At 41.7% G+C, this 18,308-nt stretch overlaps 1 protein-coding gene across 3 annotated transcripts; it reads right to left on the reverse strand.

Annotated features, from left to right (window-relative positions):
- Nucleotides 1-3,584: 3,584 nt before the first annotated feature.
- On the reverse strand, nt 3,585-17,860 carry CLTA (clathrin light chain A). 3 transcript variants are annotated; one of them, XM_063180097.1, is made up of 7 exons: nt 17,607-17,860; nt 11,190-11,227; nt 9,205-9,322; nt 7,748-7,859; nt 6,279-6,332; nt 5,067-5,102; nt 3,585-4,024 (listed from the first exon to the last, which is right to left on the reverse strand). In XM_063180097.1, exons 1-7 carry the CDS (start codon nt 17,815-17,817, stop codon nt 3,856-3,858), a joined length of 738 nt encoding a protein of 245 aa, XP_063036167.1. In that variant the 5' UTR covers nt 17,818-17,860; the 3' UTR covers nt 3,585-3,855. The 3 variants fall into 3 exon arrangements, with proteins under 3 accessions (XP_063036167.1, XP_063036168.1, XP_063036169.1); XM_063180098.1 differs by lacking the exon at nt 5,067-5,102; XM_063180099.1 differs by lacking the exons at nt 5,067-5,102; nt 6,279-6,332 and having other exon boundaries at nt 17,607-17,853.
- Between the last annotated feature and the right edge of the window lie 448 nt (nt 17,861-18,308).

The raw sequence follows: 18,308 nt of genomic DNA on the forward strand, positions 1-18,308 counted from the left end.
TAGTGGTTTTGTTTGTCTCTACTCCTTTCTCTGTTCAGAAGCATCTTTTGAACTTCAGGTACTTGAATGTGGACCAGAGGTTTTATGGATATTAGCCCCCTGTTGTATCCAGCCCCAGAAGGAGCAAACATCAGATGTTCACAGAATATCTGCAGCAATGTGCTTACTTGATGCTGGCCCAGTGTCCTTTAGAATAACCCATACCATCAAGTTTAGTTACTCAGTATTTTGAATCTTTGATATGCCACCCAGACACTTGGAAATAACAAATTCATTCATTTTCTGGTGGTCTTAAAGCACTGTCCTTCCTCCATTTAATTGTAACAAAATTGTCAAAAACTCGCACGTATTATCAATGGAGGCAATGGCAATTTTGTATTAAAAAAACACAACACAGAGTAAGGTGCAGACAGATTTTACACTTGGATTCAGTGAAATCTGATCACTGTGTCAATTTCAAATGCCATGGAGATACCACAGGTGGTAGTAAGTATATAACACCTGGGCTGTACACCCCTTGGACCATTCCAGATAATTATATTTGGATTAGAACTAGTGAGACAGCACACAGTTCTGCAAAGGAACTTGCTTGCCTGCATGACAGGTACTGCTGGGGGAATCCTCTTGGCAATGACTGTAGACACCCACGTTGTCCATTCTGATATACAAGCCAGTAATCTATGTTTGCTCAGAAAAAAACCAAAAAAACAGCAGGAAAAAAGTTAAGCTGCACCATGATTTTTTAAGGCTGCTTAAAACTTAACCGTGTTCCACAAGCTAAGAGGATGAATGCATAGTGCTGTTGTTTCCAGGCTCCCTGCTTTCCAATGAACCCATGACCTCTCCATCCCCCTTCTTTACAAATGCTCTTTGTAATTTCAGACTGCCTGGCTGCTGGCTGCCACCTGATCAGAAGCTAAACAAAGCAAGTTCTATACCAGGACGTATTCAGCAAGAGTCCACAGCTTCTCTCCCAGTACTGCATGAGATCTTCACATGCATGCAGCTGGGATTTTATCTGCAGGATAGGAAGCGTCCAAGTTTTTTTTCCAGATTCCACTGACTAATGCTATGGAGATAAGCAGCAACAGTGAGAAGTTAAAGCCAGTAAACAGGATTGATCACACACAGGAGGCCAGAGGTGTAGCACAATACTGTCACATGAAGTTACAAAACAAAGTGACAGATACTGACCTCTGAAAAAAAAACAAGTCAATGTTTAGAAACACAGACAAGGGAGTTGATTTTCCCCAGATCAACTGAGAATTCCTTTGCTGTCTCAAGGTCTAAGTACATAAAACAATTCTCAGGCACAGAAAATGTCCTGACTCCAGGAGTGCTGTGTTTGGTTGTGAGCACCCCAGTACAAGAGAGACATAAGCACACCAGAGAGAGCTCACAAAGAGCCACAAAGATTATAAAGCAACTACAGCATTTCTCCTGTGAGGAAGAGCTGATAGCTGGAACTGCTCAACCTGGAAACAAGAAGGCTTAGGGGAAGCCAATGTAATCTTACCAATGTATATAAATACCTGAAGCGAGAGTGCAAAGATGGGTTCCCTTCATTTGTGCCATGACAGGAGACACTGGGCACAGACTGAAACACAGGAGGCTCCATCTGAACCTCAGAAACATTTCTTTACTGTACAGGTATCCAAGCACTGGCAAGAGGTTGCCCAGAGAGGAAGTGGAATTTCACTTCTTGCAGATCATCAGAAGCTGTCTGATATGGTCATGGGCAACAGGCTCAACGTGGTTCTGCTTGAGGAGTTGAACCACATGACCTTAGAGGTCCCTTCCAACCACAGCCAGTCTATGATTTTGTGACAGCACAAAAGGAGACAGTGAGCTAGCATACTTGAATGTAAAATTAAGGCAGAAGAGGTAATCTCTGCACCAGTTAGTGGAAGTAATCAGAACCCACAGAGCTGCATTTTAAGTGTTCCAGCAGGATGAAATATGTCAAAAATCTGCAAACGCTTTCTTAAGCTCTGCAAACCCAGCATATAGAATACTGCTTTAACTTCTGTAATACTGCTTTGGGCTTGAATTCGAGTCTTTGCCCATTTTCTTGGATTGCAGCTCTAAGCCACACTCATAACCAGATAAAATATTCTGTAAGACAGGAAAATGTACTGGTCAATACATACCATTATTCATTCAATGTGCAGGAACCCCTCTAACCTGTTGATCTTTCAAATTCTCTTAAATTCATATTAACACTTCAAAGACTCTGTATTTAATGTAGTGGACTTTTCTTTATTATCAGGTCATTTTGAACATATTTGTTTTCAGAGCTTTTGAGTGTGCAGCAAAAAGGAAATTTTCAGTCAAGGTGAATACGTAACTAGGCAAGGCTAGGAATGATTATCAGTATTCTATGGACTTGCTCTGTGCTTCAGTCCTGTTGGGACTCACCTGCCATGCCCTTGTGCAGTTCAGAAGATACTTTCTTGCCCTAATCTTCCATGGAATCAAGCTTTCTGACTTGTAGTCTACAATCATTCTTATCACCACCCATCAGTAGTGAGTGAATATACTTGCAAACATGAGAGTAGGTCCAGCCATTACAGACAACAGTAAGGTACAGCTTAACTACTGCAGCCCAACTGGAAACCATTTATTGACAACCTTACCCACCAAAGGGACACAGCTGCTGTGCAGTAACATTTTGGCTTTGGTCCATCATAGTTTGTATCTGCAACTCTTTTCAAACTACCTGGACTCGCCTTCCAGCTTGTACATAAAAGGTATTAAAGCAATTACACTACACAGTAGTTAAAATACTGTGTCTTTGATAAACATGGTGGAATAACATAGGAGATTGAACAGATTAGTTTTAAGACAGACAGCTAAGGTAAGGTTTAACAGAGCAAGGCTAGAATACAGCCCCTGTGACTGCTCGGTGAGCAAAGGAAGCAGAACACAGATTTTCTAGATCGCTTTGTTTCTGATTCAACCACCTCGGCAGACACAGCTCCAACCTAGAGATGAGCAGCAGTAAGAGGAAGTCTTCCATCCTCTTACTCTCCAACTCTCCAGTTCACCACCCTAGTGGGAGGAAGTGTCTGCAAAGGTCAGTAAGGACAAGCACGCAGTTCAAAAACATCTAAACACCCTCTGCACCACAGATCTTTGCATATGAAGACTGCACTGAAAACCTCGTGGAACACAATAAGCAGTAGAATACCAAAGGCCTTAACTGCAGTGCCCTCTCCTTTGTGTTGAGCCTCAGACAGCCAGAGTGACAGCAGAAAATTATACACAACTACTTACCTGCAGAAGGCAGTGTCCTCAGTCCCACTGGAAGCAAGACAAGCCCCTTCACAAGCCTGCTGTTCAAGTTTTCTTGAGCTGCTGTCTAGTGTGACAAATTGGATAGTGGAGAAATTTTTAAACTAAAGCTCTCAAGAGCTTTAAGAAAGGTTAAAGAAACAAGGAGGACAGCCTTGCACTGCTGGCTGGACATTCACCAGCAAGGTGAAATCACCAGCAATCAAGAGAAATGTTTACTCACACTTAATTCAAACACACTCTGTCAAAAAGAAGCAGGAGACCTTCTCAATTCATCCGAAGTCAACACATTTTGTGTTTAAGAGATCTTTAATATCAGTAATGTAGGAAGTGACACCTCGGTACACAACAGCACAGAGACTACAGTTTTGGAGGTTCTCCCATTTCAGACACAGAAAGAAAACATCAGGAAGAACATGCAATCAAATGATGATCAGCTCTAGATACATCATGATGTGGTCCAAAAATACACATTGAAACAATTAATAAAATTACTGCAAACATAGCTTCTCTGGGTAAGGTTAAAATATTGCATTTGTAGTGTCTCCATCGAGCTTTGCTTCAGCGAACCAGTGGAGCCTGCTTGAGTGAGATGAGGACTGAACGCATGCGGGACACATCTTTTGCCTGCTTACTAGACTTGGGATTAAAGTCACAGAGCTGAGCCACACGTTCCCACTCAGTGCCAGGAAAATCTTCTGCATCATTCACAAAGGCTTCTTCGGCTGCCCTAAAAGCAATGCAATGCACCTTGTGTTAATGCCCAGCATGTAAGGCACTCCTTCCCTCTTAGAGGATGCAGTTTCTTTCAGCATGTTTCATAAGAAATGTGACCTGACAGCTGCTTGTGGACATTATGGCCACGTAAGCTCCCACTGCCCCAGTCCTGGAGATGAAAGTAGACTGCAGTAGTATGCTATGCACAAGCAGTGCAGAGGATCGCAGAGGATTGTGTAAAATGTTGGAATACAGGTGTTTGGTTTTAAGAATACTTATTGAGTCTTTGCCTAAGGAGTCACCACACAAGGTTCCAGGAAGTAAGGTACTTCTTTTGTAGGCATTTTATTTATGGAGAAATGCCCAGGTCTTGAATAGTTAAGCCTCTGCTGCTTGATGGCTTATACTGGACATTTGCCAACTGGAAATTTACAACTGCCTGCAAGCATGTCTTAAACAAATTCTGTTTGAGGATTTAAATCAGCCCCAAGGCCTACAGACCATCATAAAACTATCTGCTGATGATTCCCAATGCTGTAGTGAAGCAGCATGAATCATAAGGAATTTAAGTCAGGAATCCCATGCTTGTGAATGCAATAAACTACAGCGTATCTTGGCAGAGGAGATGACTTGTTTGAGGTCACCTCACAGAACAAACGGATTTCCCCTGCTCTCACCCTTAGGAGACTCTAAGGCTTTGTACATTATGTACTGGATAGAGCCAGTGGCTTCCCAGCTGTATTACTTTGGCTTTTCTATGCTGCCAATAGCATTGCTTCAATGCAGGGATAGCACTCCAGCATCTAGTTTACATGATGTGGGGCCCTGGTAGCTGCCTGAGTGCAGAAGCAGTAAGCATCCAGAGATCAAACCAAATCCATCTACTCCAACAAGCAGTACAGAGAAAGCAGTGAAAATGACTCTCCCATGAGGGTTCAGCACTATTCACAAGGATGATAAGGTTACAGACACCACTGAAGACAAGGATCACTACAACACTGCTACTTTATGTGACATGACACTTTTAAAGGGCAGTGAAGATTTTTTTACTTAACTGTTCTAGGCTGTAGCAAGGATGATTTATGTTTGTGCTTAAAGGTGAAGAGAAGAAAAGAAACAAGGAGAGAAAGTTTAAGTCAGATATAGAAAATGAGAATGAGTTTAATGCAGATGATTAGCTGGCTGAACATGCACTAGTAGCTTAGCCTACATTCAGGAAACAGGCAGCCAGTTTTATTATGCAGCACTCACACTGCACATTTGCATTGGACATATAACAATAATGGTTTTATTGTAAAAATCTAACAAAATCAACTCCAGGAAATTTCAGAAAAGTTAAACACCACCTGTAAATCCATCATTTCACAAGTCTTGGTTTACATCCACCTACAGTTAGCTGTGAATTTCACACCAAATCTTCAATATTAATGACTCAAAGCCAGAACACGGCTCACCAATACACCTTCTAAAGGTGTCACCTTAGAATCTGTGACATGTCCATCTTTCAATTCAAGTCTACAAATTAAGGGAAGAAATTAAAATACATGAACAAGCCAATGAACATTGCAATACTTCTACCCCTCAGAAACTAGCATATTCACTGGGGCTTGAAAGTCACAGCTCTAATTTCACTGACCTATTAGGCTGGCAAAACATCTACACTACTCCTAAATGTCTTCCCAGCATTTTACACTGATTTCTCAATGCCACCTTCTTGTACTTTCTATCTGTTCTCTAATAGCCTCCTATTTCTACATGCATGCACATTTTCTTCCCTGATTTGTGTCAGGCAATTCCCCTCTACCTTCCTTGGCTTCCTTGTGAACCTTTATGTGCAAGCATTGCTTGAATATTTTTCTGATATGTAGGCAAAGCAGGTGGTCACTGCCTATTACAGAATTAAACACTGCTTCTCTGTGGAAGGACTAAATACAGCACCCATGTGAAACTGCAGGCACTAACCCACATCCCCAGCAAAGCATCTTGCTAAGCAATGTTCACTGGCCTGGAAACAACTGTAAACCCTTAGGTCTAAAGAGTACTGCAGTCATTACCATAATTCCAGGGCTATGTACACTACATGACTTAATCTGAAAGTGTTAGGATTTGTGCACTGCATACAGGAGAACTGCACTTAATACTGCAGACCAGAAGTGGTCCAAAAAGTAAATATTCAGAAGGCACCTTCAGACACTCAGCACTGTTTTTGATCCTGCTTATTATCTTGTTGTTGACTAGCAAGCAGAATTAGTAGTTAAGCAACATACACATAACCGATCACGTCAGCGAAGGGCTGTTTGTAGAAAGCTTCATCTGCCACCCTAGGTAGCAAGTAGTCCAACAGGCAGGCAAGCAGGCAGGAGAAAAGAGATAAGGATGAGAAGTACGGAACACAGCTGGAGGCAGTTTTAACAAGCATATCAACCTTGCATCACCTAGACTTACTGTAACAGGAAAGCAGTTACCACATGGAATGGATCAATTAAGCCATTGGTCAGAGGGGCAACACAGAAATTCTTCCACATCCTAGAAGTTTAGATCAGCTAGTTGAGGACTAGAGCCCCAATGTTAGCATAAGACTACTCCCAGAGGACAGAAACTACCAGCAGGCAAGAGATCTCACCAGAGTGATCAGAATGCCATACAGTTCTGTGCAACACCTGTTTAATGTGCCCTGCTCCAGACTCTGTATCCTGCACTCAAACACTGGCCATAATTAAGCCATGAGGGTACCATGAACTCTGGCCACCAACTAGGAGAGTATTAATCCTGTTTCCCTTTCTTCACTCAATGAAAAGGTAGTGAATTCCTCAGTGAATGTTATGGAAGTGGCAAATCCATAATTCTGAAGGCAGTGTAGGCCTCCTTTCTTCCTTTAGAAAGGAGAGTAGTCTACCTAGGACTTCATTTAATAAAGACAAAGCTGATGGCTATTTTGACAAGAAAAGCAGTATTTCAAAGAAATAAACTAACAAAATACAACAAAATGAACAAAACAGCAGTTTTGAACAGCAGTTTTGAACCCTCTGAGTTTAAAAATATAAAGCAGTCTTGATGATTACCTGCATAGAATGAAGTAGAGATTTAAGAGGCATTAAGTCAGTTCTAGCACTTTTACTGTCATGTACCTTGAAGTCAAAATTCCACAGGGAACTTCTAAGAAAGTGTAAGAGCTTACTATTCCAGCAATCAAGTCATCACTTTCTACCACAGGACCCATAATTAGACAATTCAAACCACTACAGACACAATCAGCATTCAGTTTTTCACTAGTAGAACTGAGTAATGTAATTTCTGAACTGCTTCCAAAAAGAGCAGCAAAAGATTTTAAGATATTTTATGAAATTACCTGTAGCAAAGATTAACTAGAATGCCACTTCCATATGTTATAAAGTAAGCAAGTAAGATTGCTAGTCTCAGGGTAGGTAACTACAGACATTGAAGGCCTGTACAGCTGGGAGCATGACAAGTGGGCAGAGTAAAATATTTTCTGGCCATGTTCAAGCTTCATGTCCGAAGGAATCTTCAGTAATACTTGATCATCATCTTAATGCTTCCTGGATATTTAATCTAGATTATCTAAGAAAACTTAAAAAGGTAGGTCTTAAAAAGGAGTGTTTACTTTAACGATCTGAAGGACTATTGCCTTAGGACATAGAAGAAGTATTCTCACATCCCTTCCTAATTATTTTCATAACTAGAACCATAACTCTCCTGATGACTGGAAAAACTTTACCTGTTACTGGCTTTTGTTTTCTCAAGCTTTTCATCTTGCCTTGCATACCACTCTTCCAACTCTTTTATTGCTTTCTCTTTCCATTCTGCTTCCTGCTTTCGCGAGTTTGCATCTGAAGATTTAAGAATTGCTTTGTCAGTCACGTTTGTATTCAAATACATCTTGCAAACATTTCAACTTATGGTTCAGGGTGCACTCTAGTGCAGACAGTTGCTTCACCAACTCAGGTAAGGGTTAGGAGATTTCCTGATTTAGTCCTAGGAGAACTCTAAATACTACAAACATTGAAAGGATTAGCTGAACAGAACTCCTGTGCTGCATAACTGGGACAGTCCACTTCAGTTTAGGATAGGCACTTTGCAGAGTAGCTCAGATTCAGTCAATCTGTTGGTCTGCAAACTGCTCAAACCAGAAACAGTCACCTTGCTATGCCAGTGCTAGAACAAAGCTTAGTAAAGCCTCTATGCTTAGACAAAGTGAAGGAACCTGGCATTCCACATACTTTTACACACAGCCTACAGTTCAGGACAACCTCACCTGCTGTAACTAATACAAAAGAGGAGTGAAACCGTCAGCTTTATCCAGAATTACATCTTAACAGAAGGTTCTGTCCTAACAATTTCAAGCAAAGGCTCCTCCACCATGTAAGTGGGAAGCACACCAGTTTGTAGTCTCTTAGACATTGTCCATGGGTAGGTACCACTGCATTTGATAGCTGTATTTAGTTTAATTAATAATCCATTATTTTCTTAATTTAGTTATTAGATTAAGATCCATGTGACAACAGATGGCCTCAGCAATTACGAAATGATTAATCTTTATCCTTTGAAATAAACTACTAATGCCTGTAGTATTTATTATCATCAAAGCTTAAAAAAGCTTCTCATTTTCTGTCAGCTCATCTCTAAGTAAAGGTTCAGAGAGCCACTTGCTTGCTGACTCCCACACCAGTCTTAAGTCTGCTTACCAGAAGACTCATCCAGGAAGCATGTTAAGACTCTGAAGAAGCACTGCCATGATTCAGAATTCTATTGCTTAAGAATCACAGAATGGCTTGAGTTGGAAGAGGCCTTTAAGATCATCTAGTTCCACCTCCTCTGCTGTGGGCAGAGACACCTTTCATTAGACCAGACTGCTCAAAATCCCCATTCAGCCTAGGATGGGGCATTCACAGCTTCTCTGGGCAGCCTGTGCCAGTGCCTCACCACCCTCACCACAAACAATTTTTTCCTAATGAGTAATCCAAATCTACCCTCTTTCTGTTTAAAGCCATTCCTCCTTGTAAACTACACAATGCTCTCACTCTCTTGTAAAAATTCTCTCTCCACTTCTTCTGTAGGTACTGGAGGGCTGCTCTCAGGTGACCCCAGAGCCTTCTCTTCTCCAGGTACAACACCCCCACCTCTCTCAGCCCGAGAGGAGCTGACATTAGGTTACTCAACAAATACCATGCTTACCAAGCTGCTCCAGACGCTCCTTTTGCTCCTCTCTCCACTTACGAATACTTTCTGGTTCTGACTGCAGTCGATCTACTTGGGAGATGGCAGCATAGCAGTCTGTGGGACCATTACTCTCCTTGGAGGAAAGGAACAGCAAAGTCATTTCTGTAGAACAAGTGATTTCAGATAACTGCCTGCCAGCTATATAAAATTACACTCTATTTGAACTGAGCCAATAAAACATTCATTTGATGTTATAACACATTTCCACCATTAAAAACATCTTGCTACAAATTACAGCACAATCAAAGGAAATTAAAACAGGGCTTCCTCCAGAAATCAGGGATCAAACAAAAATTCAACACAACTGGAAATACAAGTGCCACAGACACTTAGTGCCAGAGCACTAAGCCTGCAGAATGCAGAAGACAATGCCTAGCACCTCACTACACAGTAGTAGGCCATATACTCTCTAAGTTCATCTCACCTTAAATATTTTTTGCGAAATAATTTTCTTCATGGTTTTGTGCACAGGAGTACAAAACATTCTTTGCAGATTATTTGTCTACTTCAAGAGACATTTGCATATCACATTACAGAATTTGGATTGCTGTATGCAGCTTACAACCCAAAAGGCATTTTAATATTTAATCATCAGAACAGTGAGAGTACTAGCATCCTTTTCACAATGTAACATTTCAAAGATTCAAAATGAGTAGGGCTAACATTAATACACCAGATTTACAAAGCTAATGAATATTGTGGTATTTGCTACAGAAAATACTCTAAGTTTAACGACTTTTATTGCTTCATCCTACCCTAGCAGAGTTAAGGAATACCACTCATAAGAGTACCAGGTTGACTGCAGCTGACCATAGATTTGGCTTGCCCCTCTCTGGACTCCCTGTAGCCCTCAATGACGGAATATTGCAAAGAGAAGACACTAGGCTGGTGCAACACCACCAGGCTTCACATTTCATCCAAAGCAAAATAAACTGGGCAGCTGCAGGGCTAGCTAGTTACAGGTAGCTAAAACCTATGTTATGTATAGCCAGCCCATTCAGTCTCTTCTTTCTGATTAAGAGGAAGCTCTGTCAGCCAAAGCAACTGATCTCTTAGAATTTCAAACACAAAATCAAGGTACCTAAAAAGGGAAATCTGCCTTCTCTTGTACAAGGAAGAGCAAAGGGCCTGTGAAATACAGGTTGTCCCATCAATCTCACAGTAATGCTGAGGATATAAGAATGTCAGCAGCAGTGAAAGTTGTTTGTGTCTCCACAAAGCTCAGCATTCACTTAAAACTCTAAGGAGAAGTACATCGCTCACATTGCTTCTTTCCCAAGCATTCATTTAACCACGCCAACAAGTCAGCTGTGACACCAGGCAATGACCATGCCGTGAAATTCAGTTACAACAAAGTGATAGCCTTAGCGTGCCTCCTTCCTCCCTGACACCAATAAAGCAGGTATCTCCTTCTTTTGTCATCATGGCTGTCTAACGTGCTTTCATACTGTGGCTGAGCTTTTTAGCCAGAAGCTTAATTTCATGCCTCTTCATGTCACTAAGAAATGTATGTTTTCAGTCCGTTCCTTGTAAGACTATTTTGATAAGACAACCAGGATGCATGAATTATCTTTAAAGAGCAAGCAAATCTGAAAACTCTACTTTAAACTAGGTAATCAGAGCACACTTTCAGCTTAGCAGCCAGTGAAAGTCAATGTAAAGTCATATCACAGAGCCTAACAGTCTGCTTTACAGTGCTTACGTACTGTTAAGCCACATCTCAAAATGAACTGCTGCTTTATATGGCCTCTAAGTTCAGAGGATGGGCATAATTAAGACGACTGACAACTCCATGAGATGAGCTAGCAGTACAGAAAACCCTCCTCAGATACGAGACAAATTTACTTTAAAAGACAAGAAATAGGAAGTATTAGTCTACATTAAGGTAAAGTTCTCAGAGTAGAACAGCACATTCTAAGTATAGAATACTTCTATCTTACCTTATAGACATCCCCGTTAATCACTCCATCAACGGCATCTGCAAAGAGGTGACTTGTTTAGTCATTTGAGAAAGATAGAACAGCCAGATTTACTGATTTCTGTAACTTGTATGGAAAGCTTTACTAAAGTAGGTAATGTGGGAGTTGTGAAAGGGAATGTTACTTGATACCCTGCAGGGACACTTCCTTCTCCCTGCACTTTTCTGGACAGGCATGAAAAACCAAGTGAGCCACTGTTCTGCAGAACCAGAAATACAAGGTCATTTCTTCATTATGAGATCCTGCTTTTAACAACACAAAAAGCAGAGCTGATACTGCTGAGAATCTGCTACAGACTGTGTTCTAAAGCTACTCCCACTTTGTCCTCATCCTCCCTCTCTTAGAAGCTGACTACCATACAGCTGTTCTTAAGAAGGATGACTACCAGTTTTTTAGTGTCTACCTGGAAGATTAACAATGCTGCAGCCAACAATTGGTAATTCTTATCTTACTGTTGTTATCTCCTAATTAGCTCAGAGATAAAGCTAACATTCCTAGCAAAGTCACCTTTCTGCTACCATCTGTGATGACATGCTTGATAACTCCTACTTCAGTTGCAGCATTATTATCTCTGAAGTGACAGTGGCAACACAGCCGTCGGGAACAAATACCAGGTGTGAGTCAAACCTTTAAGTTTTTGAAACTATTTAAATCTATGGACTATACAAAACACACCAAGATTTTCAGAAACTCCTAAGTCTCAGCAGGGCACCTCTCTGGAGCAGGGCTACATAACATCTGTCAGCGTGCCATACCAAGTGCTCATGCTACTCATATCACCATGGATAAATCTATCACCCAAAAGTATGTCCACCATAATACACCCCTCAGAGAAAGAAGTGACTATACCAAAAAGTAAGCAAAAAAATCACATATTTTGCACCACTGTCTTAAAAACAGATAGCTGACTGACCTAAAACTAAGCAAGTTATACTGCTGTGTCCTCTTATTTGCAGCTAGTTTCGCACCAGTTTCATAGTTCAAGTGAATGGCACACAGGAAGTTCTTCATACTCCTTTATCAGTGAACTGAAGAGCAATCATTAACTGTGTTATGTAGAGGACTGTAAATTCATCAGTTCAAGAATGGCAGTTAAGTTGGAGAATACTAGTCCCCAAGAACATAGTTACTAACTTTTGCAGGGGAAGACTCGAATTAAAAAAAAATAGCTTTTCAGTTATGAGAAAATATATTTTATAACTAGACTCCCATAACTGAGAGATGGTTGCTGCTTTGCTGGACTCCTACTCCTCCGGAAGGTACAGGAGGCCTTTAAAAAGACTAGAGTCACCAGCTGGGCTAGAGGGCTCATAAATTTTGAGGATGTTTCCAAGAACATTGAAAATATGTTTTTCTTGTCACACCAAAAAACATTCATTACGGTCTTCACTACTCAGGCTGGCAGGTAAAAGGAACAACATCATTGTTTAAGGCTGTGCCTGAGATGAAACACATAGGTTTGTCTAAGGGCCATTTTTGTTCTGCACAGAAACAGCCACTAATAGAAACTGAACTAAGTGTTTCCAGAGGGCATCCAGGTTAGAAGCGTTAGCAGTATTAGAACAAATTTCCCATCTGTTCTGAGCTCCCTAGAACTTGCAATTAAGCTGCAGAGTCAGCATGCTGACTGAGCTAATCACAAGCAGAAGAGGAAACAGAAATGTACCAGCACACTGTCATATGCCAATACAAGTGTGCTAACTGCAACAAGACCAATAGTCAAACATTCCTTCATTTCAGCTCTCCAGTCTTCATGCTTGTATAATTAAGTATAAAGTACAGAAAAACTGTCTGTCTGCCACCCTTCATATCAGTAACCAATGCTAGTAAACATGCAATTTCATAAGCTTCCCACAAAAAAGCCTAAATACTGCTAGTGCCATCATAACATTTTCAGCAGCCATGAACAACGAGACTCCTCTACTGGCTTCAGAGTCCATCCAATTCTATCATAGTATTGTATCTCCTGAAGTTAAAATCCACATGTTTAGAACCATCTCAGTTACCAATGATCCATACTCCTTGTTGTTTGCTTTTGAACTTCAGATAAACTTTTATTTTTAAGGGCACTGTTGCAATGAACACATATAAACATGTACAGTTCTGCAACACATGCTGACCATATGGTAATAATGAACATTCATACAGCAACACAGATACCTTTTAGAGTCTGGAAGAGCATGGAGAGGATAAGTCATATCAGCTGCCTTGCATTCCCAGGAGATACAACACCCAAGCTTGCCAGAAATAGAAAGCTAGCATTAATGCCCTCCACATTTACTACAGCTTACAAAAGAAAAGACTGGAGAGTTTGAAGATAAATACAAAAAGCATTTTGTCACTTACATCCTAGAAGTCAATATATGGCCTCAGAGATTTATCACAATGATGACTAACTATTCTGAAGGCTGCTACTATAATTATTACCACTCAGGATCACTTGGCCTGAAAGGAAGCTAGCTTAGCCTTGTTCACCAGCCTCTCTAAAGTCTTATTCTCCCCTAAAGTCAGAGGCAGGGCTTTGCAGTATACTGAAACATTTTTCTTACTCTCTTTTAAAATAGAAGTATTTTTTAGGAGTTACCTGCAGAATGTCTTTTAAACAATAAGTACCCTAAGTGCTGCTACTTTCAATAGGTTAGCAGCTCTAGTTAAAGAACAGAAGAACATAAAGTTTAATATATTCTGACATAAGGTTAAGTAACTTCACCACTCAAGGCCTAGTTTACCATCCTTTTTTTCTTTTAGGCACAGTCATGCTTTAATTTTACCTACTTCTAACCCATAACATGATAAGAAAGAAGGATCTTTCACAACCTTTTGTTTACGCAGTTATGAAAGAACCTGGAGAAGAAATAATTTTTGTAGCTATAACTCATCCTCATGCCTGTGCGCAAAACAAAGGCAAGCAGCTCAGGAAGAGTGTTTCTTTCCAGTGTTTTAGTTTAATCCGCTGTCCTATTAAAAGCCATGAGTTTCCTCATTTTCAATATAATCAGTAGACTAGAATTAAAACACATCTGCAATAACACTGTGCCATAACAGCTTCTATAATCTTCCAATCTAACAGCTTCTGTAATTTCCACCTTCTGTACATTTCCACTAGTATTCTCTTGAAAACAAAACAAAACAAAACAAGATTTTTCTGTCCTGACTTCATAATAATGCAGCATTACTAACACAAGCTAGACAGATACCACTCCTTTTCTCATACCCTTATCAGTGCTGTCTTTTGGGGCTCTGAAGCCTCTGACGCTGATTGCACAGCAAAACCCAGATCAACGGCTGTTCAAACAATTAAGAAAGAATCAATAGTCAGAAAAGAACTCTTGCTGTTTGTGGTGCTAACTACAGAGACAGGAATCAATTCTTTCCTAAGCAATTTTGAAGCAAATTGATACCCAGCTCCTGAAAGGCTATTAAATGAAGTACCTAGAGAAACCACCAGACACAATTAATTTTCTGAATTGCTAGAGGCTCACAAACATCTTTCGAAGATAGAGAAAAATAATTTGGTCAAGTTCATATGAAACTTACAGGCGTGAAAATGTAAAAAGCAATGTTTGAGACTAGTCAGCCTACATTAAAATTGTGTATTTGCATGATTTTCAACATCTATAACTGCTTGTCTTTCAATGAAATTCCCCATAAGAAGCTACTTGGCAAACTGCCAGGATGATTTGTATTGGCATACAGGATATAGAAACCACACATTTCCCCTTGAACTCTCTCTCTTGCTTAGAGAACACAGGAAGTGAACCAATACAACCTCAAGATATACTATTGTCAGAATCTCACTGCAAATACATGGACATTGATTCATCACTGAAAAATAAATGTCATAAGACATCATGTTACCCATACCTAAGCAACAGCATTGTATTACTTGATTTATACAGTACTCTGCTTTCTGGAGCAGGGATTATGCTTCACCTTCCAAGGGAAATAAGATTAGGTTTTTGCATGCTCAGGCAGCTTGAATGGCATAGCTATTTACATAATGAATAGCCTACTGGATCAGGCCTGGATCAGTATTCCAACCCTGATCGTGGCAACATGAAATAATGCTGTGTGAGACACACAAGCCTGGCAGCATTCCGCTATTCCCACCATACTCACCCAGTATCCACCACTACGACAATTAACAGAATTCCCAATAATGATATTTACAATTCATGAAGCTCACTTCTATCCATGTATTTGTCTAACTATTTAAAGAGACTGAAACTGAAAGACTGTTTGTTGATGAGAAACTATGATTCTTAAAAAGTGTATTTCAAGAAGCTGATGACTGCTTGTGACTGTATCTGAAGTTAAGATCTTCAAACTTCAGTTGAGAGCTGCCCAAGTTATTAGTTTTGGCCCAGTGTTTATAAAGAACTTATCCAAGAGACCTGTAAATAAGGAGTTCAAGAAAGGTTACAGTTAAAAAAAGTAAATCCACAAATCCCTGGTCATTATGCTTAAGGATTTACATAAGAACTTGCATTGTTTCAAGAAGAAATTTGCATTCACCTATTCAATTACAGAAGAGTTTAATGAGCTAATATGCCAGAGACTACAACTGTCTGATATTTATTAAGGTACTGATCAGATGATAAGAAATGTCTACAGAAGTCATTAGATCATTTGTCACCATGCCTGAACTAGTACATTTTGCATGGCTGAAGTCTGTTCTTTTTAACATGGAGCAAGCAAGTACAGGCTCTGACAGTCAACAAAGATCAATGTTCTGTTAAAAAACAGGGCCACCACAAGTCCACAAGCATTGTCTACCATGCCTCTTTAACAGGCCAGAGCAAAAATGCAAACCCAAGGCATAAAAAGAAGCAAGATGACATACAGTTCCTGCCTAGGGTTCCCACATCCTTGGATCATATTATCATATTTATTATTTTATTAACTTATTCCTAAAGTTCTCCAATAACCCTTTTGACAAGTCAACTTACATGACTTCAGAAACAGTGCTTAAAAGGCAGTTTAAGAACTACTTCTAAATAAGAAACTAATCTAGAAGCATTAAACAAATCAACTTTTTGAAAAGGAAACACTTTGCAATAGTCATCATTACATGTATTCAGAGAACATACTCTTCTAGTTGTTCTAGTATATTGTGGGCAAGGTCAATGATAGATTTTTTTTTTCAACTAAATTAGTTTTCAAACAGCCACTCTAATGTTCCAGAGTCTGTTTGGAACATAAAGCCCATGTAAGGCATGATGTCTGTCTAAGACTTCTGAAAGTAAGAAGGGAAGTGACCAATGTGTCTGTTTCTGCACTATACATAGAATACGGAAGTCAAACTATGTATGGTACCAAAACAGGATGGTGTTCTGATAACAATTATCCTCAAGTTCTTGTACTGGAACAAAACAGTCCCCAGTAAATACCTTTTTTTTCAGCAGTATGTAATCCATATGTTTTGGAACTTATGAGTGAGCTGATGCTAAGAGCAGCCCTACCTCCAAATAACCACTGGAAGGTCTCCATTACCCAGTTTATCTAGATGAGCTTTATTGACTGAGATACTACAAACCTTCCCCCTCATACATAAGATACGTCAGTAATTTCTGATATCAGGTTGCAAAATGAATACTTAATTCTAAAGATGTTCCAACAATGAACTGGGGAGCAGTTATTCAACTCAGTCTGAAGGAGAGTGGCATCCTACTGCAGTGACAAAGGGAAGTCACATGAGAGAGCAAGTATGTCCCCAGTATATATTTGGCCCTGGTGATAAGTAGAAGCAAAGTCTTCTGAGAGTGTTGCAACATCAACCCCTTTCCACTCGGGCTTTGGTTAAAACCTTTCAAAAGGAGAAGTGTTTATTCTGGGCTGCTTTAGCCACCATTAGACTATAATCCATACTTCTCAACACTCAGTTCCCACCCTTCTCCAAACGCGGGTTCTGCAGTGTTGGGCTTGCTACATTCAGTACAAAGGTTACCAAGGAACAAAGGCTAAAGGTTTAGTAAAATTAAACATTAGCTTGACTCCTCTTATGCTTTAAGACTAAGATCACCCCCGCTGAAGATAGAAATTCAAGTGGCGGATTTATTCAGCTTTCAGAAGCCTTCCTTCAGACAGGCTCCTGGATTAAACGAGATCAGCACCGTTCGCATTAGGACACAGGCACGCCTTAGGCATCTTCAGGGGATACAAACTATAACCGGGGAGCAGGGAGGTAGCTCACCTTGCGGCGCAGCGCACCCAGGACGGCCCCGACCCACCCCCGGACCAGCCCCGGGCAGCGGGCCCCGCTCCGGGCACAGCGAGGGTCCCGCCGGCGCCGTCCCCGCCCGGCCGCGCCGCCCCGAGGGACGAGGGGACCCGGGACCCCTCAGCCCCCGCCCCACCCGCGGCCCCCGCAGGGCGTACCCGCGCCGAGGCCCTCGGGACCCTGCAGCGCCTCGGGCACCTCGCCGTTCTCCAGGATGCCGTAGCCCACGTCGTTCTCGATGCCCGCGATCTCGTTCTCCTGCTGCGCCAGGAAAGCGGCGGCGGGATCCTCCTCGCCACCGTCGGGCATGCCGTTCCCGGTGGTGGGCGGCTGCGGCTGCTGGGCACCGAAGAGCTCCATGTCGGCCATGGGTGAAGGCGGGCAAGCAACTGCGGCTCCGCACCGCGCCTACGCCGGGCAGCAGCGCGGAAAGGGCGGGGCCGCCCCGCCTGCACCAATGAGCGACGAGCACTGCCGGGTCCGCCCAATCAGCGAGCGGCCGTGGCGGGGCCTCCGGAACGCGAGCCAATCAGTGCCCAGAGAGCAGCGAGCGGGCGGGCGGGGCGGAGCGCGGCCGCGGTGCCCGGAGAGCCGGGTGGCACCGGCGGGCTCCCCTCCATCGGGATCCGCTGCATCGGGATCCGCTCCTTCGGGCTGTAGCCGGTCCGGAGTCGCCTCTCCCAGCCTGCCAAAGCACAGGCGCTCCGCTGGGACAAGACACGGTTCCATCGGCAACTTGGAGACAAATTCGAACGTCCAAAACATGGGTTGTGTCAAACATCTTTCGTGATACTGGGTGTCTTCTCTCTCACATAGGGAAACTTAAGTCACAGAAACATAGAAGATGTTGGAAGGGACAT

The sequence above is a fragment of the Melospiza melodia genome, chromosome Z (assembly GCF_035770615.1).
Source record: "Melospiza melodia melodia isolate bMelMel2 chromosome Z, bMelMel2.pri, whole genome shotgun sequence".
NCBI lineage: Eukaryota > Metazoa > Chordata > Aves > Passeriformes > Passerellidae > Melospiza > Melospiza melodia.